At 38.3% G+C, this 23,297-nt stretch overlaps 1 protein-coding gene across 1 annotated transcript in view; it reads right to left on the bottom strand.

Annotated features, from left to right (window-relative positions):
- BRDT (bromodomain testis associated) overlaps positions 1-22,060 on the bottom strand; it is a 56,411-nt gene extending 34,351 nt beyond the window's left edge. Inside the window, exons 1-11 of the mRNA XM_055138508.1 lie at positions 21,869-22,060; positions 20,547-20,684; positions 17,980-18,094; positions 10,633-10,805; positions 9,593-9,946; positions 7,299-7,427; positions 4,810-4,998; positions 3,079-3,251; positions 2,711-3,000; positions 2,510-2,623; positions 2,278-2,436 (exon numbers count right to left, since the gene is read on the bottom strand). Of these exons, the coding sequence (XP_054994483.1) occupies positions 2,278-2,436; positions 2,510-2,623; positions 2,711-3,000; positions 3,079-3,251; positions 4,810-4,998; positions 7,299-7,427; positions 9,593-9,946; positions 10,633-10,805; positions 17,980-18,094; positions 20,547-20,684; positions 21,869-22,057 (2,023 nt within the window). The 5' untranslated portion in view covers positions 22,058-22,060. The remainder of the gene's footprint in view (positions 1-2,277; positions 2,437-2,509; positions 2,624-2,710; positions 3,001-3,078; positions 3,252-4,809; positions 4,999-7,298; positions 7,428-9,592; positions 9,947-10,632; positions 10,806-17,979; positions 18,095-20,546; positions 20,685-21,868) is intronic.
- Between the last annotated feature and the right edge of the window lie 1,237 nt (positions 22,061-23,297).

The following is a 23,297-nucleotide window of genomic DNA, read 5'->3' as shown; positions in this document are numbered from 1 at the left end:
TTTATTGACATAACATCATTGCTAATATGCCTAATTTCATGTTTTATTTTGGTTTTTTTATCAAATGGTTCAAATCTTCATGCTCTAAAATTGAGATTTAGGATTTGAAACATCCTCCTTGAGAATCTCATGTGCATAATTAAGAGTGGTAGATGCATTACTCATTTTTATAATGTTGCTGATATGGCCTGACTCAGTTATATTTCACAATTTACACACAATTCTTTCATTTGTAAGTTTTCTTGTTGTTTTCCAGAAATTCCTCATTTACACACTGGAAATTATATGCTTTGGGTTAATGGATATAGCATACGCTTTGCAAGTAAGAAGCCCTGAATTTGATCCCCAACAAGTACCAGGAAAAATTATAAATTATTAGCCTTATAGCATTTTAACTAATACAAATGAAATTGATGGTTAGGACAAAAGACCCTATTGCTTCAATTATTCATTTATTTTACTAATAAAAATATTATGTTTTCCCTCGTTATTATAGGCATTGCATCCAAAATTTATAATGTACAGTGTTTTTCACGATGGACAGTATGTTTTCAAAAATGATTAAAAATTTAAAGATAAATAACTCATACAACTGATCTTAGTGTTAGCACTAACCATAATGTTGGCTGAAATATAAAAGTCTTATTTTTATTTTAATTATGTTTTTAAACAGTGTATTACTAGATAAAGATGACATTGAACAACAATGTCAGTCATAAAAAATGCTTTGTAATTAAGGGTTCTATAAGAAACTGATTATTCAAATTTGAATCAGGGTACTTTGGTGAAGCACTCTTCTATATGTTAGTTTTCTTCTAATACTCAAGGCATTTTCTGATCAGTAGTCAATATGTAATTAGATAATTCAAAACTAACAGTTTCAACATAAATTTTATCCTACAAAAAAAGACAAAGTGCTCTAACTTATTAGACCACAAATGCTTTATTAGATAAAATTACAAGTGCTAATTACAATTTTAAAAACTAAATGCAGTTTGAGGTTTTCCAGTATTTTTATGCTTAAATGTTAAAATAAGAAAGTAATATATATCAGAGCCCTACATTTAATTTTTTTTCTTGTATAACAAATTCCAACAAATGTAAAAATCCTGTTTATTCTAACAAAAACATTTACTACTACATACTGAATAATTATAAAAACAAACAAAATGCAATAACCAGCACATTAATTCAAGCTAAACAGAACCAAAAGTGAAAAAAAATGTGCTGTAAGCCAGAAGACTCTTACTACCAGGCTGAAATAAGGATATTTTAGAAATGAAAGAATTTCTGTTGGGATGGTACTCTGTGTGGGCTTTTTATTGTTTGTTGGTAAGAAGAAAGATCTGACTTTTTATTACAAACAAAAAATACCCCATCTTTTAAAAAATAATTTTATACAAAAAGAGTACATAATCCTGAATTTACCTTTCAATGAATAATGAAAAATGCCACTGCCAAGTCAGTATCCCTAGAGCAGTGATTGACAACTACATAAGTATTAATAAAGAGCACAAAGAAAATACTAGCTTGATACAGCTTGTGATGAACTACAAGGTAATGTGGTATTTTAGCATGACTAAGAATCTGAATTCGATGTATAGTTTTCTACAAATTGAGGAAAATATTCTACAATGAAGAAATTAGAGAAATGAAAAATTTTGCTTTATACATTTTCTACGGAGACTGGTTTCCTATTTTAAATTTTGGGGCCACACCCAGTGGTGCTCAGGGCTTACTCATGGCCCTGGAGGGGCTTGGGGGCCCATATGGGGTGCCAGGATCAAACCTGGATAGGCCACATGCAAGACAGTGCCTTACCCATTGTACTATCACTGCCATCCTTGCCAAACTGTTTTTTTTAACTCAAAATGATTATTTTTCAGAAATTGTGTCGCACTAGAACACACTTTGCAACAGAGGAGAGACCTGCTGCGTCTTGGAGAGCAGAATAAAAGATTGCCTTCGAAGTGCACATTTACTTGATGCACTATGGTATTTGGTTCTGCTATTCTGTCTGAAGAGACTATCCACCTTCTGGGAACTTATTTCCAAACATAACCCTGAATTACACATGTTTAACATGAAGTTTCATTTTATACAATATGTCTTTTAAGGAAAATAGCAAGATTTAACATGCAATTAAATAATAAGTGTGACATCCAAACCGTATGTTCCGGTAAGCAGCAAATACAGTTTTTTTAAAAATCTAAGTCTCGATGTTATAAGAAAAAGGTATTTCCCACCAAAAGAAGCACATGCAATGAGTCAGCTAACCTGATTCGGAATCGCTGCTGTCAGAGGAACTTGAGTCACTGCTGCTACTCCCAGACTCTGACGAGCTGCTGCTGCTGCTGCTGCTACTGCTGCTGCTGCTGCTGCTTTCGCTCAGTCGGGACCCGCTCTGAACAGTCTTGACGGGCTGTGGCTTCTCACCTACACAACAGAGATGCATTAATGTGCCCATCAAATGAAACAGTCTCAGCAACATTTCAAAACTGACACCTACATTTTGTTGGACGTTTTCCAGAATTTAACCGATTATTGACATCCAGCAATCGCTTTTCCAGCTCCTGTTTTTTCTGCGAAAGCAGTTCCTCTTTGGATTTCACTATTTTCTTGCCTGTGTGATTGAGGGGAGAAAAGAGTTAACACGATCCTTACACACACAAACACCAGTTTGATTTTAGCAATTTCCAGAAATACACACCACGAGGTTTTAGTGGTCTTTTTCTTAGGCAGGCAGCAACGTATTTTTCTAGTTCTCTCAGTGTGGATGCTTTCAGAGTTTCAAAGTCTATCTCGATCTCATCAGGACTGGAATTCCTCAGAGAAGTCTCTCTTGACTGTATTATGTGAACAATTCGACCAAGTTTTTCTCCAGGGAGTTTGTTTATATCCAGACTTAACTGCCTTTTCTCGTCATAGTTCATAGGTTTTGCATTATCTTCATCTTCAGTTTTCAGAGCAGGGACCTGCTGTTTCCTTTTCTTGGGCTGACTAGAATAAAAGCTAAATTTAGTCAACTTTATTTTTCACATGTCATGGTTTTATTCAGGCATCATAAAAGATGCTTACTTGATCTTGGGCTTTTCCTTTAATTTCATTTGCTTAAACCTTTTCCTTGGATTTTCAGGTCTGTTATTAACCTTTTCCTTTTTCTTTTCCCTTTTACACTTCTCATTCCTTTTCTTCATCTTACGGAAAGGTCCCTGGGACAGAACCTGCAGTTGTTGGTGAACAGCTTTAAGCTGGAAAAAAAAAATTCTTTAAGCCATGGAGCCAATCTCCTGGTACTTATTTCTACTACTCTTGGGAAGCTGGCTTCACATGCTGTGGGAAAAGGCAGCTCAGATAGAGAAGGGAACACCAAGTAAAATGTGATTGGAGATCCCACGAGGGAAGGGAGATGCGTGCTAAAGTAGATTAGAGACTGAACACGATGGCCACTCAATACCCCTAGTGCAAACCACAATACCCAAAAGGAGAGAGAGAACAAAAGAGAATACCCTGCCACAGAGGCAGGGTGGGGTGGGGGTACGGGACTGGGGGTGGGAGAGATACTGGGATCATTGGTGGTGGAGAATGGACACTGGTGGAGGGATGGGTTCTCAAACATCGTATGAGGGAAACACAAGCACAAAAATGTGTAGATCTGTAACTGTACCATCACAATGATTCACTAATTACAAAATAAATTTAAAAAAAAGAACAAAACATATTGGAAAAAAAATTCTTCAACCTTTCATGGCTCTGAACAACTGAAAACATCAATAAATCAGGAAGGCACTCAAAAGTGGAATATCCTTTATGAAATTAATTTTATGTTATATTTCCTTTGGATTCCTTATTTCAAAATCATTGCTTTCAAAACCATGCTTTACATTACAAAATTAGTATACATATATAAGCTATAAGTCTAAATATTAACCTAAAAACAGACAATAATAATTAACTTCCAGGCAGTAATGGTTTTAGTCACTGATTTTCCTGGTTTGTGCTTAGGACAGGTTAACATTTTGTCATAAAAGATATAAAATGTTAAATAAAGATATCATTCACAAACTATTTGATTAAGTCATGGAATTATTTTAGTGAGTCAATTCACTACAGCCAGTTAGAATAAACAAGTTTAGGATATATGGATTTTTTTAAATGCTAAATGATAGAATGGTTTCTCTCTTTTTTTCTTCCTTTCTTTCTTTCTCTTTCTTTTCTTTCTCTCTTTCTCTCTTCCTTTCTCTCCTTCCTTCCTTCCTTCCTTCCTTCCTTCCTTCCTTCCTTCCTTCCTTCCTTCCTTCCTTCCTTCCTTCCTTCCTTCCTTCCTTCCTTCCTTCCTTCCTTCCTTCCTTCCTTCCTTCCTTCCTTCCTTCCTTCCTTCCTTGTCACACTCAGCAGTGCTCAGGGATTACTCTCGGGTCTGCACTGAGGAGTCACTCCTGTTGGTGCTCGGTTGACTATATGGGATGCTGGGGAATTGAACCCGGGTCAGCTACATGCAAGATAAGTCCCCTACCCACTTTACTATCTCTCTGAGAGCCCCTGATAGTTTTTAACCTACAAAAAAGGATTTTACAAAAGATAGCTGATAGAAACATAAAATCTACCAATACAGGGGCTGGAGTGATAGCAGAGTGGGTAGGGTGTTTGCCTTGCATGTGGTCGACCCAGGTTCAATTCCCAGCATCCCATATGGTCCCCTGAGCACCGCCTGAGTGCAGAGCCAGGAATAACACCTGTGCATTGCCAGGTGTGACCCAAAAAGCAAAAAAAAGAAAAAGAAAGAAATCTACCAATACAATCAACTACCTGTTCCTGAAGCTTTGTAAGACGCCGAACTCGTTCGTCTTCAGAGTCACCAGAGGAATTCTCTTCAGAGGAAGCTCCACTACTACTTTCTTTATCAAGGGGTTTTGTGCTTTCTGTTTTGAGGTAACATACAGGCATGCTTTCAACAGGTTCATCTGGGATCTTCGCAAAATGCATTTCAAAAACATCCTATAATAAAAGATTAGAATACTTTAGTTTTTGTATTCCTGAGGTAATACAGTAGTAACACACCTTTTAGCCAAAAAGTACATTTCAGTGTCATATTTTGATAAGAATTTCCTCCTGATCATTTTGCAATATATACATATATATATATTTTTTTTAAAGTGGTAGGATTTTATTTATTTTTTTATTTTATTTTATTTTATTTTTTGCTTTTTGGGTCACACCCAGCGATGCTCAGGGGTAACTCCTGGCTTTTGCACTCAGGAATTACTCCTGGCAGTGCTTGGGGGACCATATGGGATGCCGGGGATCGAACCCGGGTCGGCCGCGTGCAAGGCAAACGCCCTACCCGCTGTGCTATCGCTCCGGCCCCAATATATACATATATTAAACTCAAGCTTATACAATGCCATATGTCAATTATATTTCTATAATATGGGGGATTGGACTGGAGAGATAATACAATGATTCAGGCACTTGCCTTGCCCTTATGCTCCCGTGAACCCCATTAGGAGTGATCCTTGAGCATAGAGCTAGGAATAAGCTCTGAGCACCATTGGGTGTAGTCTCAAAACCAAAATAATTAAGTAAAAATAAATTAAAATGGGGAAAATAGGCCAGAAGTACAGTACAGGGGTTAAGTAGCTTGCCTTGCACCCCGCTGACCCCAGAATTCCCAGCACCATGTAAGCACAGCAGGTGGTCACTTCTGAGCAGAGAGCAGGATGTAGCCTGGGCTCTGCACGCTGTAATCCTAAATAACCCCCCCCCCCACACACAATATTACTTATTGGAAGAAATGAGAGATTCCTACATCCTTCCCAGACACTTTAGAAACTCTTATCCACTTTCCCAGTGAGAGCCCTCCCTAGTCCCATGGGAGACTTCTTTACACAGCCCCTTGCTCTGAGGCTGGAGTATAATTCTAACTGCCTCCCAATGGCTCAGACCCAAGTCCTTGATGGGACTGGGCACCAGCAAGTCCTATCTGAGGTATTGACTGCTCCCTCTTTACTTGTATTTCTCCAATATCATATACATATAAAGGGAAACCTCAATATAAAATTTGTTGCCAAATGATAGAGCTTAAAAAACAAACAAGCCAACAAATTCCACAGCTTTAAGAGTGTAGTTTAGAGGGGCTAGAGAGAGTGCACAGGGATACAGGCATTTCTCTGGCACAGAGCAGACCCAAGGAGTACTGCCAAGAGTGTTGCTTCCTGAGCACTGCTACATATGGCCCCAATTTTTTTAAAAAAAGAGAGAGAGAGAGAATAATTAGGCTTGCTCCTTCAAGCTTGTGTTCTTCCTAACATATACCTCACTATGTCTCTTTACTTGCTGGCTTGCTCTATCAGGACCATATTCTTCTCTGAAAATGTATCTTGCTTGCTTGTATCTATGTCGCTGTGGCTTTTCTACTCTGGAAAAGTTTGTGTTCTCTCTTGAACACTTATTTCCTCCTTCCCCTCAAATCCTCCTAGGTAAATGTCATTCAATAAAAGCAATCTTGCTTCACTATTTCACCTTCTAAAATTGTTTTTTGTGAGGGAAGGTGACAGATATAGAATACTTGTATCAAGGTTAGGACTGGCTTTCCTTTCCAACAATTCTTTTCTCCAGCCTAAATCCACGGTAATCTTCCTCATTCCCCATTTTATAGAACCACAGGCAACAAAGTCAAATAGATAATAAAAGTGGCTGTGGTAGGGTGGGGAGTTTTTAAAAAAGAGTAATTTTTTAGTTGCCAGAGAGCTAGAACATTGGGTGGGGCACTTGTTTTGCATGTGGTCTTCCTGAGTTCCATCACTACCACCTCTGAGTACCAGTACCTCATATAGTCCTCTGAAACCTAACACAAGTGATCCCTATATACAACTGGGTGTGGCCCAACCCCTGCTCCAAAGGGGTGTAATATATAACCTGTATAGGTTATAAAGGGTGTATGTGTGGCAAGACAGACATGGTATGCTTTATTTTATCTACTAAATTCTAGTTCAGAATTTTCAAACCATGAGTGGAGCGATAGCACAGCAGGTAGGACGTTTGCCTTGCATGCAGCTGACCCGGGTTCGATTCCTCCGTCCCTCTTGGAGAGCCCAGCAAGCTACTGAGGGTATCCCACCTGCATGGCAGAGCCTGGCAAGCTACCCATGGCATATTCGATATGCCAAAAACAGTAACAAAAAGTCTCACAATGGAGATGTTACTGGTGCCTGCTTGAGCAAATCGATGAACAATGGGATGACAATGCTAAAATTCATTCAGAGAAAACACACTACAAAACAGAAGTACCAACTCACTTGTAGCATTCGTGCCATTGTCACTATTTCATGATCTGGAGGGTTGTATTTGTAGCAATTCATGAACATTAATCTAACATCTGCAGCAAATTCGTATGCATCCTTATATTCTTGTTTGTCCATTTTCCCCTAAATCAGGGACAAATCAGAAGATTCAAAAACAACACAGTTGAGCAACTATGTTGTTTATAAGTCAAACACATATAATATACATAATACCAATACAGATATCCATTCTCTAGCTGAGACACGCTAAAATTCTATTACATTTTTGTAGTTTTATATTTTGGGTAAATTCCACAGTTTTTCTGTTTATCTGTCTGCAGGAAAACAGAAGAGGAGGCTTCCAAGTAAAGAGCAAGAACAAAATCTCAAAAGCAAAGAAATAATTTTTCTAAATAATCTTATATGTCAGGAAAGCAGTGGAAAGATAAACATTAAAAATCTAAATTCTGCTGGGAGAGAAGGTTATACAGAATGAAAAGGGGAGATAACTTAAAAAGATCACGTGCAAGCTTTGCAAGCCAGAGGCAAAATGTAGTTCCTAGGGACACTGCTGGGAGCAACCTCTTAGTTGGAGCCAAAGTAACCCTAAACACCACTGGGTGTGATACAAAACCAACAATAAGGGCTGGAGTGATAATACAGAAGGTAGGGCGCTTGCCTTGCACGCGACCGACCCGGGTTCGAATCCCAGTGTCCCATATGGTCCCCTGAGCACTGCCAGGAGTGATTCCTGAGTACATGAGCCAGGAGTGACCCCTGTGCATCGCCGGGTGTGACCCAAAAAGAAAAAAAAAACCCAACAACAAAATTTCTTTTGTCATCTTGAAAATAAATAAAACTATATAGAAGAGGGACCAATGGCTATCTCAACATGGCAAACTCTTGCTATGACTGAAGCACTCAAGTACTACATGGCCCCTGAGGATCACCAGGTACAGCTCTAGTGGTTCCCAACACTATCTACCCAAGCTGTCCCACATAACCAGGCAACGCCCTGAAAACCATCAAACCTACAACAAGGCAGATTATCACAGCGAATGATCAAAACTGCAGGCCAGTGAGCTTCTTGGCTGGGGACGAAGTACTGGCATGGGTTACTGTTTTACATAGCTAGCAAATAAGATCAATGAAAGAGCAGGGATGTCAGATAGCTATCAGACAGCCACCATAAAAAAGAACAGCAAGTGAACAGTCAAGAAGATTCTACAAACTGCTGGGCAAAATATTTATAATGGATGACTCAAATAAATACAGAAGGCCAATAAACAGATGAAACAAGAGACCACCCTCTGTGGTTCCTGAGTCCTCATCATAATTTATCCCTGGAGGCAGAGCCAGAAGTAACCCTGGACACTGATGGGTACAGCTTCCAAAACAATAAAAATGAAAGTAGGAAACTGGGAAATGACTCAATGGCTAAAGCACCTGCCTTGGAAGAGTGAGGCTGTGATTTCAATCACAAGTGCCAACCATGAAACCAGAATTTCCACTGTCTGAGATCCTGCCCAGCACCACATGCCACAACACAGCCAGGTATGTGAGATCCCCACACAAAAAATAAAGGGTTGTACAGCGCAATGAAAAAAAACAATAACACAAAAGGCTCTCAACTAGCACTAACCAGCTTAGTAAATCCTCAATGACTTTAGAAAGATATACAGAGATATAACAAATACCATACATTGACCTTATTGGTCTATTTTTATATAACTCCATTTGCTATATTGTTGTAACAAATAATATGGAATAAATTTGCTTATGACTAAGGTAGCAGGCTTTGCAGGTGGGTGGGAAACCAGGGATATTGGTGGAGAAAATATCACACTGGTGGTGAGATTAAAACACTGATTGCCTGAAACAACTGTATTATGAACAACTTTGTAAATCTCTGTGTGTGTGTGTGTGTGTGTGTGTGTGTGACATTAGCAGTGATCAGGGGGTTAGTCCTGGATCTGCACTCAGGAATTATTTGAGGGAGTGCGTGGATACCAGGTCAGCTGTGTGCAAGGCAAGCACCCTACACACCATTTATTGCTTTAGCCCCTGTAAATCATGCTTTTAAAAGGAAGGAAGGAAGGGATGGTGGGAGGAAGAGTGGGAGCAGGTGGGGGGGAGGGAGGGATGGACAGATAGAAAGCCACAGTGAGCACCACAAATACAAAAGAATGTATAAGGACTTCATCCAGGAATACCATCAGACCTGCACTGCCAAGAAAGTATTGCCAGGAGTTCTGAGTACTGCTTGGGAGAAACATATAATTTTTCTTTTTTTAAGCCAAAACACTTACCTTGATTGTACCAAGATCCATTGGATTTTTCACAATATCATAGTAGTTATGGAGTCCTAAAGCATTAACATCAACAGGATTGTAAAAGGGCCATGCATATGACAAGTGTTTCTTTGCAAGCATTTCTTTAAGAATCTCACTACAGTGCCTTAATTGTTCAGTTACTTCAACACTCTTTACAACTTTACATTGTTGCTGAGAATCTGGAAAAACATTCTTTAGCACATTTTCTTTTATAGGTGGTATTTTCACTGATTTTTTTTCTGTAAATGTTGGTGAAGATTCACTGCCTGTTTTCACTACTGAAGTTGTAGGAGTAGTAGTATCTGCTTTCCTTTTCACACCCCTTATAACCTAGAACAAAGTAATTTAACAACAACAAAATAATAATTAAGACAATGTTTTTGGCTTTTTAATAATTAACTTGACAGCATTAAAAAAAAAAGGAAAGAAAGGAAAAGACTGGGACCAGAGCAATAGTACAATAGGTAGTGCATTTTTCTTGCACACAGCCCGCATGGTTTCCATCCGCCATATCCCATATGTTCCCCTGAGCTCCCCTGGAGTGATCCCTCAGTGCAGAGCCAGGAATAAGCCCTGAGCACAGGCAAAACAAAACAAAAATAACAACGACAAAAATCACTGGCACTAAGATTAAGATTTCTGTGTAAACGGTAGAAAGATAAACCTCTTTCATATGCAAATAAATCTATACAAATTTCAACAAAGAAATCTTTAGAATTTGGTTTGTATTCTAATTTCTACTAACAAAATACAGGTAGAAATGGTATGACAAAATGATTATTACATGCTGAAGAGTAATTTCCATATAAACTTTAAAAAGGTATAGAAGCTGGCTATATATCCCGAGTTCAATTCCTGGCATCACAAACAAATATATATATATATATATATATATATACATATATATATATAACACACACATATATACACACGCACACATATATATGTATATATATGTATCAACAACCAATGCTACATTAAACTATTTTTCAATTAATGAATTAATGTAAACTGACTTGTGTCACTGTTTGTGGAGTCGAGTTGAGAGGAGCACCTTGTGCTGTGTTTAGAGGAGAAATTGTTGTCTCAGCAAATACAGAAGGAATCACTTGCTGCTTAAATATTTTTTCTGGTGCCTTAGGGGATTGTTTTTCTTTAACTGAAGAAACAGCTACATTCTGTTGAGTGCCTAAAAAAGGGTGAAACAGCGTCAAACATTAAAAGAATAAAAAGTCAGTTATTTTTCCTCTTAGCATTCTATTTTAATTCAATTTGTTCCACTTTTTATCAATATAAACATAGTAAACTCCCATGTTACTTTTAGTTTGCTTTTTGGGGGTCCACACTGAGCAGTGCCCATTTCTTCAGACCCCCATTTCACTTTATTTTTTAAATTTTTATTATTTAAAAATAATTTACATTGAGATTCTGCAGTTTATAATGCTATTAATAATGGGTTTTTTAAGGCACATAATTCTAACACCACAATTATCACCAGTGTTAGCCTTCCCTCTCCCAAGGACCCTAGGGCCTCTCCCTCCCAAGTCCCCTCCCCAATTCAGTTGTGCAGATCAGTTCTCCCCTTATGCTATCTTGCTGTGTAGACTTTAAGTCCCACATACGAGAGAGATCAATCTATCCTTTCCCTCTAAATGACTTCATTCAGCATGATATCCTTCAGTTCCATCCATGTAAATTATACTTTTAAACCATCCTATACAACTTTGCTCAAAGTGTTGGAGCAATTTAGATATAAAGAATATATTGGTAACTCACAAATAAATCTCAGAAGAGATCAACAAGCTACAGAGATGCTTCCAAACCCCACACCAGGCTGACTCTCATATTTGGGGCACTCTGGAGTGGGGCAGGTGAGTCTCCCATCCAACAAACAAGGTTCCACCAGAGTAAAATCTCCAGAACCCAACTGATGCCATGCTCACAGCCAATCTCCAGAGATTGAGACCAGCCTCATCCACGAATGAATCTGCTGAAAAATTCAGGTACGCAGGTTTTTGTGACCAAGAACTCCAGCCTCTGATGGAGTCGGGAATGGGCGACCTCCCCCATTCTCATTCTTTCAGGAGCCTGGCAATCATGTCTACAAACTGCCTCTGGCACCATATAAGCTCATTAACTGACCATGATCCAGGGACTCACAAATAAATCTTGAAAAAAATCAACAAGTTGCAAAGTTGCCTGGAAACCCCAAAGTCACCTCCAGCTGTATCACTTCATTTAAAATTTTAGAATTCCTAAATCACCGTGCAACATGTCATACTTAAACCACTGATGTGTCCCAGGAGTAGCACACCTCACTGGATGGGATGTAAGATAGAAGGTAACCGATCTTGATTAAATATTATTAGTACACAAGTACACAAGGTTCAACCTGTAACAACATGTTAGTAATCCCTTTTTTTTTTCTTTTTGGGTCATACCGGTGATGCACAGGAGTTACTCCTGGATGTACACTCAAGAATTACCCCTAGCGGTGCTCAGGAGACCATATGGGATGCTGGGAATCGAACCCGGGTCGGCCACATGCAAGGCAAATGCCCTAACCACTGTGCTATTGCTCCATCCCCAGTTCTCTTACACAAGGGCTTAATAGCTCCAGGGTGAAGTGCAACAATATTCATACACTTTCTTCTAAGGAAACCTTTTTTTGATAAATTTTAGTGAATTACTCATAACAAGCAAATCACTCTCACTGTCATTCCATTGCTTATCGATCTGCTTGAGCGGGAACCAGTAATGTCTCCATTGTGAGACTTGTTATTACTAATTTTGGCATATCGAATACACCACGGGTAGCTTGTCAGCTCTGCCGTGTGGGCGAGATACTCTTGGTAGCTTGTTGGGCTCTCCAAGAGGGTTGGAGGAATCAAACCCCAGTTGGCCGAGTGAAAGACGAAGGCCCTACCCGCGGCACTATTGCCCCAGCCCATATAACAAGCAATACAAATTATTTAGGGCCTTCTATTGGAGCAGGCTTGGGTAGTGGTTGGAAAAATTCGAAATAATGGTGGTGGGAAGGTGCAATGGTGGTTGAACTGGTGCTGGAATATTGAATGTAATCAATTATTATGAACAATTTTATAAAAGGAACATATTGGTAATGGTAGGTTTATCAACATTATTGTAAAAATTGCCTGGCTTGGGGTAGCAATATGGCTTAGTGGTAGAGCTCATGCTTCACATATGTAAGGCCCTAACTTGAGTCCTTGTGTGTAGCAGTGTGAAAAATATTCTGTGTAGTAGCATCATGCAAGAATCCCAAATCCTGGAACCAAAAAGAAAAGAAAAGAAAGAAGAAAGGATCTGCCTTAAACTAAGACTCTAATAAAACTCAACTATCAGCTACAGGGAGCTGAGAACAAGCACCTTGCAGGTGGCCAACTGGATTCAATCTTCAGTATCACATACAGTCCCCTGAACACTACTAGGGATGATCACTGAGTACCAAGCCGAAAATAAGCACTGAATACCTCCCCACACTCCTGCCAGTTTTTCCTGTAAAGTACAAACATGAAGCCACAATATTGAGACTGGTTAGTGTCATATACATTGTCCTACAACTATGAAAAAAATGACAGTTTCGGTAGAAATATCAAAGTACAAAAGGTTATTTGGAAACCTAAATATTCACTCCAAAGTCAAGTGCTACTAATTTTCAACATCAAACTCAAATTCCTTCCCCCAGTTTTCCCAGAACAAATTAATTTCTCATTAATTTAAACTATAGCACATCTTATGTGTTATTTCAGTTGACATAATATTTTTTTTGCTTTTTTTGGGGGGTCACACCCGATGATGCACAGAGGTCACTCCTGGCTCTGCACTCAGGAACTACTCCTGGCGGTGCTCAGGGATGCTGGGAATTGAACTCGGGTCAGCCGCGTGCAAGACAAACGCCCTACCCACTGTGCTATTGCTCCAGCCCTGACATAATATTTCATGTCTTATTATGCCTACTTATTCATAACTAACTTATGTTACTTATTCATAACTACTTATTCAATGTAAGCGTCAAGTGATTTGCAGCCCCACAATACATGCCTTACAAGTGATATCCATATTTACAGAACAAAGTGAAAGCATTTCAAGTGAGGAAAACTTAAGCTCTAGAAATATCCTGAGCTTCTGAAACAAGCAGTTAAATCAAAAAAGGGTGAACTCATTCTTAGAAAAAGAAAATATTCTAGACTTGCTTCTGCCCCGCTCTTCCCTCCCTCCCCTCCCCCAACCCCAATCTGGAGAATCTCAAGTTCTCTCTTTAACACATATTCTTTTTCTTTCCTCTTCCTAAATAAATTTTGTTCAATAAAAACTATCTTGCTTCACAAAAAAAATCTACAAGTAAATAATTTTATACCCTATTAAAGATACTATTTTAAGTCAACAATAATTATCCCATTTTAAACAATTTAAATACCATGTTTACCTCTGCTATCTACCTAGAAAAGGCTTATTTTAATCTTCTTATAGAAATGGAGGCCTTAGGGCCCAAGAGATAGATAGTGCAGCAGGTAGGATGCTTGCCTTGCAAGCAGCTGACCCAGGTTTGATCCCTGGAATCCCATATAGTTCTTGAACATTATCAGAGTGATTCCTGAGGGCAGAGCCAGGAGCACCTGAGCACTGATGGGCATGTCCCTCAGGAAGGGAGGGAGGGAGGAAAGGAGGGAAGAAGGAAGGAAGGAAGGAGGGAAGGAGGGAAGGAGGGAAAGAGGGAAGGAAGGAAGGAAGGAAGGGAGGGAGGAAGGAAGGAAAGAAGGAAGGAAGGAAGGAAGGAAGGAAGGAAGGAAGGAAAGAAGGAAGGAAGGAAGGAAGGAAGGAAGGAAGGAAGGAAGGAAGGAAGGAAGGAAGGAAGGAAGGAAGGAAGGAAGGAAGGAAGGAAGGAAGGAAGGAAGGAAGGAGTCAAGGCCTTACATTACCAAGACTCAGGATCAACCTTTCCCAAAATTAATAAAATAAGAACCCTTAATAAACAGTGAGTTAGCTCACAGATTTGCTTTAAAGTAAGCTGTAAGACCGCAAAAAATACAGTGACCAGAATACAAAAACAATCTACAGGATGGGAAAGGATATTCACCCAACACACATCTGATAAGGGGTTGATATCAAGGGTATATAAGGCACTGGTTGGACGCTACAAGAAGAAAACATCCAACCCCATCAGAAAATGAGGCAAAGAAATAAACAGAAACTTTCTCAAGGAAAAAATACGAATGGCCAAAAGGCACATGAAAAAATGCTCCTCATCACTAACCATCAGGGAGATGCAGATCAAAACAATCATGAGATACCACCTCACACCAGAGACTGGCACACATCCAAAAGAACAAAAGCAACCACTGTTGGGGAGAATGTGGGGAAAAAGGGACCCTCCTACACTACTGGTGGAAATGCCGACTGGTTCAGCCCTTTTGGAAAATAATATGGTCGCTTCTCAAAAAATTAGAAACTGAGCTCCCATTTGACCCAGCAATATCACTTCTGGGAATATACCCCAGAGAGGCAGAAAAGTACAGTGGAAATGACATCTGCACCTGTATGTTCATCGCAGCATTGTTTACAATAACCAGAATTTGGAAAAAAACAGAGTGCCCAAGAACAGATGACTGGTTAAAGAAACTTTGGTACATCTACACAATGGAATACTGAGCTGTCAGAAAAGATGAGGTCATGAAATCTGCATATAAGTGGATCAGCATGGAAAGTATCATGCTAAGTGAAATGAGTCAGAAAGAGATAGACACAGAAGAACTGTTCTCATCTACGGAATATAAAACAACAGAATGGGAGACTAACACCCAAGAATGGTAAAAATAATCTATAACTGTACCCGCATGGTGATTAATAAAAAAATAATAAATTTTTAAAATAAATAAAAATAAATTTTAAAAAAGAATATCCATTGTCTTCCAAAAGACAATGACTACACCAGTTAAGGACACATTCAGGGGCTGGAGTGATAGCACAGCGGGTAGGGCGTTTGCCTTGCACACGGCCGACCCGGGTTCAATTCCCAGCATCCCATATGGTCCCCCAAGCATCGCCAAGAGTAATTCCTGAGTGCAGAGCCAGGAATAGCCCCTGTGCAACGCTGGGTGTGACCCCCCCAAAAAAGAAAAAAGGACACATTCAATAGTATATTTTAATTTTTTTCCTCAACCAACATGTTTTACTTTTATTCAAACCAAAACAGATGCTTCTTTATATCAGGAAATTGTCATATATTATAGTGCTTTTCTGCAACTTTAGTTTTTTTGTGTTTTCTATAAGGATACAAAACATATAAATACATGCTTGATTTGGGTGGATTTTCTAACATAAATTGAAAATAAATGCTACTGAATACAAAAAAAAATAAAGTAAGCTATAAGGTCACAACACATCTTAAAGATCTTTGAATACACTCTAGCTGTTTAAAAACTCTTCTACAAAAACAACTTCAAAAAAACAAAAACAACTTCATCATCCCACTAAAAGCCTCTATGTCCTAGTCACTTAATTATACACAAACATTTAACATCATGAAAGTCAAACACTTTCCAATATTACAGATGAAAAACATGAGATGATCAAAAAACAGCAGATTATACTGGAAAAAACCCGAGTGCCCTAGAACAGATGACTGGTTGAAGAAACTCTGGTACATCTATACAATGGAATACTATGCAGCTGTTAGAAAAAAGGAGGTCATGACGTTTGCATATAAATGGATCAACATGGAAAGTATCATGCTAAGTGAAATGAGTCAGAAAGAGAGAGACAGACATAGAAAGATTGCACTCATCTGTGGAATATAGAATAATAGACCATAAGACTAACGCCCAAGAATAGTAGAAATAAGTACCAGGAGATTGTTTCCATGGCTTGGAGGCTGGTCTCTCATTCTGGGTAACTCAGGGAAGGGACCACCAAGTAAAATGTGGTTGGAGGTCATGTGGGGGAAGGGTGATTCGGGCCGAATACAGACTAGAGACTGAACACAATGGCCACTCAACACCTTTATTGCAAACCACAACACCTAATCAGAGAGAGAGAACAAAAGGGAATTCCCTGCCATAGTGGCAGGGTGGGGTGGGGGGAGACGGGACTGGGGAGGGAGGGAGGGATGTTGGGTTTACTGGTGGTGGAGAATGGGCACTGGTGAAGAGATGGGTTATCGAACTTTGTATGGGGGAAACATGAGCACAAAGATGTGTGGATCTGTAACTGTACCCTCACGATGACTCTCTAATTAAAAATAAACTAATAAAAAAAAAAAAGAAAAGAAACAGCAGATTATATGGCTTGAATGATTTGAAGAGAACCCAATATCTGATCAATGATAATTCTGGTCCAGTTCTATAATAAATCCACTTGAGTATTTAAGATTATCTTTGTGACTTCATATTTAAATATTATGATGATTAACTGCACATTCTAAGGTTTTCTTTTTTTCTGTTCTATATTCTGGGCTATGTTGGCACTGCACAGGGACCACAAGAAAGGCAGAGCTTGGAGATCACTCCCAGAAATCCTCAGGGTGCTGTGCAGTGCTGGGGATCTAAATCCACTCCCACATGTAAGGCAATAAGGCAAACCCTCTGAGTTATCACGCAGCTGACCTGATTCCTCCGTCCCTCTAGGAGAGCCCAGCAAGCTACCTAGAGTCTCCCACCTGCACGGCAGAGCCTGGCAAGCTCCCCGTGGCATATTCGATATGCCAAAAAACAGTAACAACAAGTCTCACAATGGTGCCCACTCGAGCAAATCAATGAACAATGGGGCAACAGTGCTACAGTGCAACCTCTACTATTAGTAAAGCATACATGTAAAATTCACTAAAAAATTGTGTTAGCCATAATATATCAGGTACAGGTACTCTATGGCATAAATGGTACAATGCTACAGAAAACCTGGCTTTAACGCCAGATTTTATGTAATCGGCCCAGTTTTACAGAATAGCCATTCTATGGCTCAAGGTTCAGCAGACTAAAGGGACATTTTATACCAAAACAAAAGGATTCAGGGACTGGAGAGATAACACAGCAGGTAAAGCATTTGCCTTGCATGCAGTCAACCCAGGTTTGATCTCTGGCATGACATGCAGTCTCCTCAGCCTGCCAGGAGTAACCCTAAGCATAACCACATGTGGACCAAACACTAAAAAGCAACCAGCAAAAAAAAAGGGGGGGGGAAACAGAAGAAGTACTTCTGTATATCCATCTCTCAAAAATTTATCATTTCTTCAGTCCTATTTATACATAAATGTTCAAAATGCTTGTTATACAAGCTAATGAACATGTGTATATGTGTGTATATATTTATGTATATAAGTGCAAAAACATTACTCTTTCCTGGCTTACCTTTCTTTATTCTTTCTTTACTACCTACAATTTGTTCTTCTTGAGGCATCTGGGATAATTTTTGCTTAAACAACTTCTCTAGAGCTTGTGCCATAACAACAATGTCATCTCCAGGCTAGGAAATATATAAAACATATCACAGTCATTTGGAGTACATTGATCGCTGTGCCAAATATCTTTAAGTCATCTTATAAATTAATAGGACAGTTTTTATTTAACAGTATCACTTCTAAGTTAATTTTAGAATAGCAACTCATCTTTAAGTTCTCACAATCTACACCTTTAATATTTTCTTATCTTTTACTGTGGTAATATTGGCTACAACATTCTATATGCTTTAAGAATCCCCCATTCACACATCTCCGAGTGCATATACCTAAATATATAAATATATATACACCAAAATATCAGTAACATTCATAACTGTTACCACCCCCTTTAATTTCTAAAAAAGAACTCAAAAGCCAGTGATGTGGCTCAGTAGTCAAATTCTTGCTTTGCCTGCATAAGGTCCTGGGTTTGATCCTTGATATCACAAAATAAATAAGTACTCAAAATATCTTTATAATACAGAGTTAAAATTAAGCAAATCTGATCAATAAAGTTTATTAAAAATTAGAACTTCCTTTTCAAGAATAAGTTAAAATGCTTTTACATGTGTAAGCTAAAAAAAATTCATGTGACTACTTCAAATAACTATGATGATCATGTGACTATTTCAAATAACTATGATGAACTACCAATGACCCCATTGGCAGCACTAACAGTCTTAAAATATTAATTGCTGGCTTAAAGTAATATTTCACTAAGGAAAAAAATTACAAAACAAAATCCTAAAGCATTGACTTCTTAAGTAGTCTAGGAAAACCACTGCCTTAAAATGTTAAATGTCTGGGGCTGGAGACAGTGCAGTGGGTAGAGAGCTTGCCTTGCACTAGGCTGACCAGGTTTGATCCCAGCATTCCATATGGCCTCCCAAGCATTGCCAGGAGTGATTCCTGAGTGCAGAGCTAGAAGTAACCCTTGGAGTATCACCAGCTACAGTACAAAACAACAACAACAAAATGTTATATGTCAAAGAACCACTTAGGATTGTTATATTAAATGAAGTTGCTTATGCTACTTTGACAGCACTGTTGGTTCTAATTTTTAAAAGAATCGTGAAGGTCACACAAACTAGTTAACAAGCTTTGCATACAGGCAGCCCAGGTTTAATCCCTGGCACCACAAGGTCTCCAAAGCATTGCTAGTGACCCCCAAGAACACCAAGCCCTTTGGGGATAAACCATAAGCATTACCAAGTAAGGCTCCAAAATAAAACAAATAAAACTTCACATTGGCTAGTAGTTTTAAATATTTCATACAAATAAAGTGGCTATCTTTGGGAATCAAATCAAAATTTCAATCACATTTCAGAGTCTTAATAAATGGAGTGTAGATTATTTATTTACTTTTGCTTTTTGGGTCACACCCAGCGATGCTCAGGGGTCATTCCTAGCTCTGCACTCAAGAATTACTCCTGGCAGTACTTGGGGGACTATATGAGATGCCAGGGATTGAACCCAGGTTGGCCGCGTGCAAGGCAAATGCCCTCCCCCTGTACTATCGCTCCGGTCCTGGAATGTATATTTTTAAACTTTTAGATACCATAAAAAAAAACCTGAATAGGATGTAGCACTTTAGGAAACAGGAACACAACAATAGGGTAAAAACTGAATACATAAATTCAACTCTGTGGATGAAAGTAAATGTAATGATTATGTTTAAATGGGCACATACATTACTACAAAAGATAATACACTGACATAAGGCAAATATTACTACTAGGAAGAAACTGTAAAATGTGTCTAATATTTGAATCAATTTATCATTGATGTTTAACAAGAATATGTAGTTTTATTTAGTTTCTTAAGTTATGACTGGCCAGGGATCTGAAAATTTAACCAGGTTTACCATTCAACTTTGTTTTTAACCTGCATTGAGGTTCTGAAATGTAATGGTGGTTTCATGTTTACATCACCTGAACACGACATCCACTACCAGAGTTCCAACCTCCTTCTAGCAAGATTCCAAAGGCCTCTCCCTTTCAACATTCTCCAAAACACTTGCTTGCTCTACCCGGAAATGGGGGAACAACTCTCTTGTTCTGCTGCTTTGGCCATTTATTGCTCTCTTACTGTGTATCTTTAAATCCCACATATACAAGAGACCATCCTGTCATTCTGTTTCTATCCCTTTCCTTCTGACTAATTTCACTCAGCGAAATTCCCTCTAGTTCTATCCATGTAGCAGTAAACTCATTCATACATCTCTTAACTGAAATGGTACATAAAGAACTTTTAAATAATTCCTTAGAGAAACCAGTTAAAATTGGTATTTAATTTTATAAAACATAGCTATTCCAGAAAAAAACTGATCTGTGAGGATTATAAAATTTGGTGAAAAATCTCATCTTTGAAAATATGTAAATACTCCAAAATCAAGATTTGAAATAGAAATCAGTTTGTTTATATATATCTTATATGCAACAGAAAAAAGCTAGCAGGTATATCTTAAGGTTTACTTACCTTGTTGTATAAATAACAATTTGAGAACATCGTATCAAAGTCTTCTATACATTCTGAAGCCTTCACATAATATTTATGTTCCAAACGCTTCTTAATTGTATTTAAATCCATTGGGGTTTTTATGATGGTATAATAATCCTATAGTTTTAAAAAATATTCTAAATGTCCAAATTAATTCACCATAACTATTAGCACACAACAAAATTTAAGAAACCATATGCTTTTAATGAGGGAGACACATAAATTACACTTAAAAAGCCATAATCTGAGAAAACCTTTGATAATGAGAAATTAAGTTGAGCGTATACTATTCAAAAGAAAATAAAATCAATAAACATAAAACAAAGAAAGACTGCAAGAGTAGATAACATCCTGAAAAAATAAAAATTGAAGAGCATTATTTAAACAAAACAAAACAAAACACCAAAGGCAGAGAGATAGCTACAACACTTGCCTCCCATTTTGCTGACTTTGGTTCAATCCCTGGAGCCACATTTAGTTTTGAGCACATAAGAGTGGTCCCAAGCATGGAGACAGAAGGAGTGTCTCAGGAAGAGCCTAATCCTCCATCCCCTCAAATTAAAAAAACCCTAGTGTTATGAAAGCTATCTGACCATACATAACTGGACCAATTCAGTATACAGCCTCAGCTCCAGTTTACTAAATATATCACAAATCACTTAACTAGTAATTTTGCCCTCTTGATTATCTTAAATTCCCAATTCTGTAATACAATCAAATCTACCAGGAAGTGTGAACAGCTACTCCACGATGAAGGTTATGTTTGTGACAATTAAAGAACAGGTTAGAGAGATGCTCAACTGGCTGAGTTTATACTTTGTATGCAGGAGGCTCATCTTTGAGGCCAAACACTGCATGGTTCCAAATGATCCCTGAGCACAGAGCTTGAAGTAATCATCAATAACTAGGTGTGGCTCTTCTCCAACAAAAAACTGAAAAACAATTTCCCCAAAAGTCAAGGATTATCGGCGGTAACAAAATTATGTTCTATACTGTTCTACAGCTTACTACTATATATGTTCTATAATTTAATAATTTAAAATTATTAAAGCATAATTTTAGCACTCAGATAAGAAAGAGATTTGTTGTTTAGGAAAAGATCACTGGGATATTCTTCAGTGGTGCTGAATAAATGCAATAACACAAACCTCAGTGAGCCAACAACATTAACAAACAAAACAAAGGGGAGAGGACAGAACAAGTCACAAGAACAAAAACACTCACAGTGATAAATATAAAAGAGTGGCAAGTTTCTTTGAGACTTAAAGGGTTTTTCTTTAATAAATATAAGACACACTCACAGGCAACTTTAGTTTCACAGCATCCACAGGTAGTTGAAAAGGCCAGGAAAAACTATGTTTCCATAAAGCTTTCAGGACAACTTTTTGTAGATACTGTAGTTGGTTTGTCAATCGCCCATTTTTCTTTGTATTTATATACTCTGGTGGAGGAGGATTAACAATAGCTGTTTGTCGACTTGGCAGGGACATTCCTATTTCAAATCGTGATACACTAGCGTCTTCTACACAAACATATCCTAAAACCCAAAAAAAAAAAGTCAAAGTACTAAAAAATGTTTGGTGCTTTATCTACTTTCAGCACACATCTCCCATCCTGAACGATCCCTCAAACCGCCATTGACTTAATGATTCCTTCTCTATTCCAGCTGCTTCTCCCCCAGCTCATGAAGCAGGCTTCCAACTATGGAGCAATATTCCTGGCCCTTGTGTCTACTGTCCATGGGTGTCAGTCATGTCAATCTCATATAATATTCCACAAATGAGTGCAGTCATTTTATGTCTGTTCCTCTCTTTCCGACTCATTTCACTTAGCATGATACTCTCCATGACCATTCAGTTTTAATCAAATTTCATGAATTCATCTTTCCTAACAGCTGCATAGTATCCCATTGTGTAGATGTACCAAAGCCCTCAAAGCACTTTTAAAATGATTTATGATTACGGAAAAAAGCTACATGACATAAATATATTTAGATAATATTAAATATACACAAACCTTCTTCACACAAGTACTTAAAGTTGTTTCATTATTTATGCCTGTGGATGACCTGCTATTTAAAATTTTTCTCAGGATTTTTTTTCTACTTATTTAAAACACAAATTGAGGTTTTATCATGAAGTCTAGAAGTTCCTGTTAAAAAAAAACAGGGATATTAAAGATAATTAGTATAGTCTTTCTACAACTATTAATTCATGAAAGGAGAAGAGCAAGCAATTTCTGATCACTTTAAAGGTAAGTTAATTTAAAACCTAATTATTGGGTGGGGAACTGTTATAGTGTTGCTTTTTGGTACGTATTACACCTAAAATACTTCAACATTCTCAGATATTTCAGATGAACAATAATTTCACTCCTATAAGTACCAGGAGGATTACTCCACAGTTTAGAAACCAGCCTAACGTGCTGGGGGAAAAGGCAGCGCAGATAGAGAAGGAACCACCAAGTAAAGGGTGCTAAGAGGGCCCACTAGGGATGGGAGATGCGGGCTGAAAGTAGACTATAGACTGAACACGATGGCCACTTAATACCTCTACTGCAAATCACAATACCCAAAAGGAGAGAGAGCGAGAGCGCAAAAGGGAATGCCCTGCCACAGAGGCAGGGTGGGGTGGAGGGGATGGGGTGGGAGGGATTCTGGGACCATTGGTGGTGGAAAATGGGGACTGGTGGAGGGATTCAACCATCGTATGACTGAAACACAAGCACAAA

This window comes from Sorex araneus, chromosome 5 (assembly GCF_027595985.1).
Source record: "Sorex araneus isolate mSorAra2 chromosome 5, mSorAra2.pri, whole genome shotgun sequence".
In the NCBI taxonomy this organism is placed as follows: domain Eukaryota; kingdom Metazoa; phylum Chordata; class Mammalia; order Eulipotyphla; family Soricidae; genus Sorex; species Sorex araneus.
This window is presented reverse-complemented; position numbering and strand designations above follow the sequence as displayed.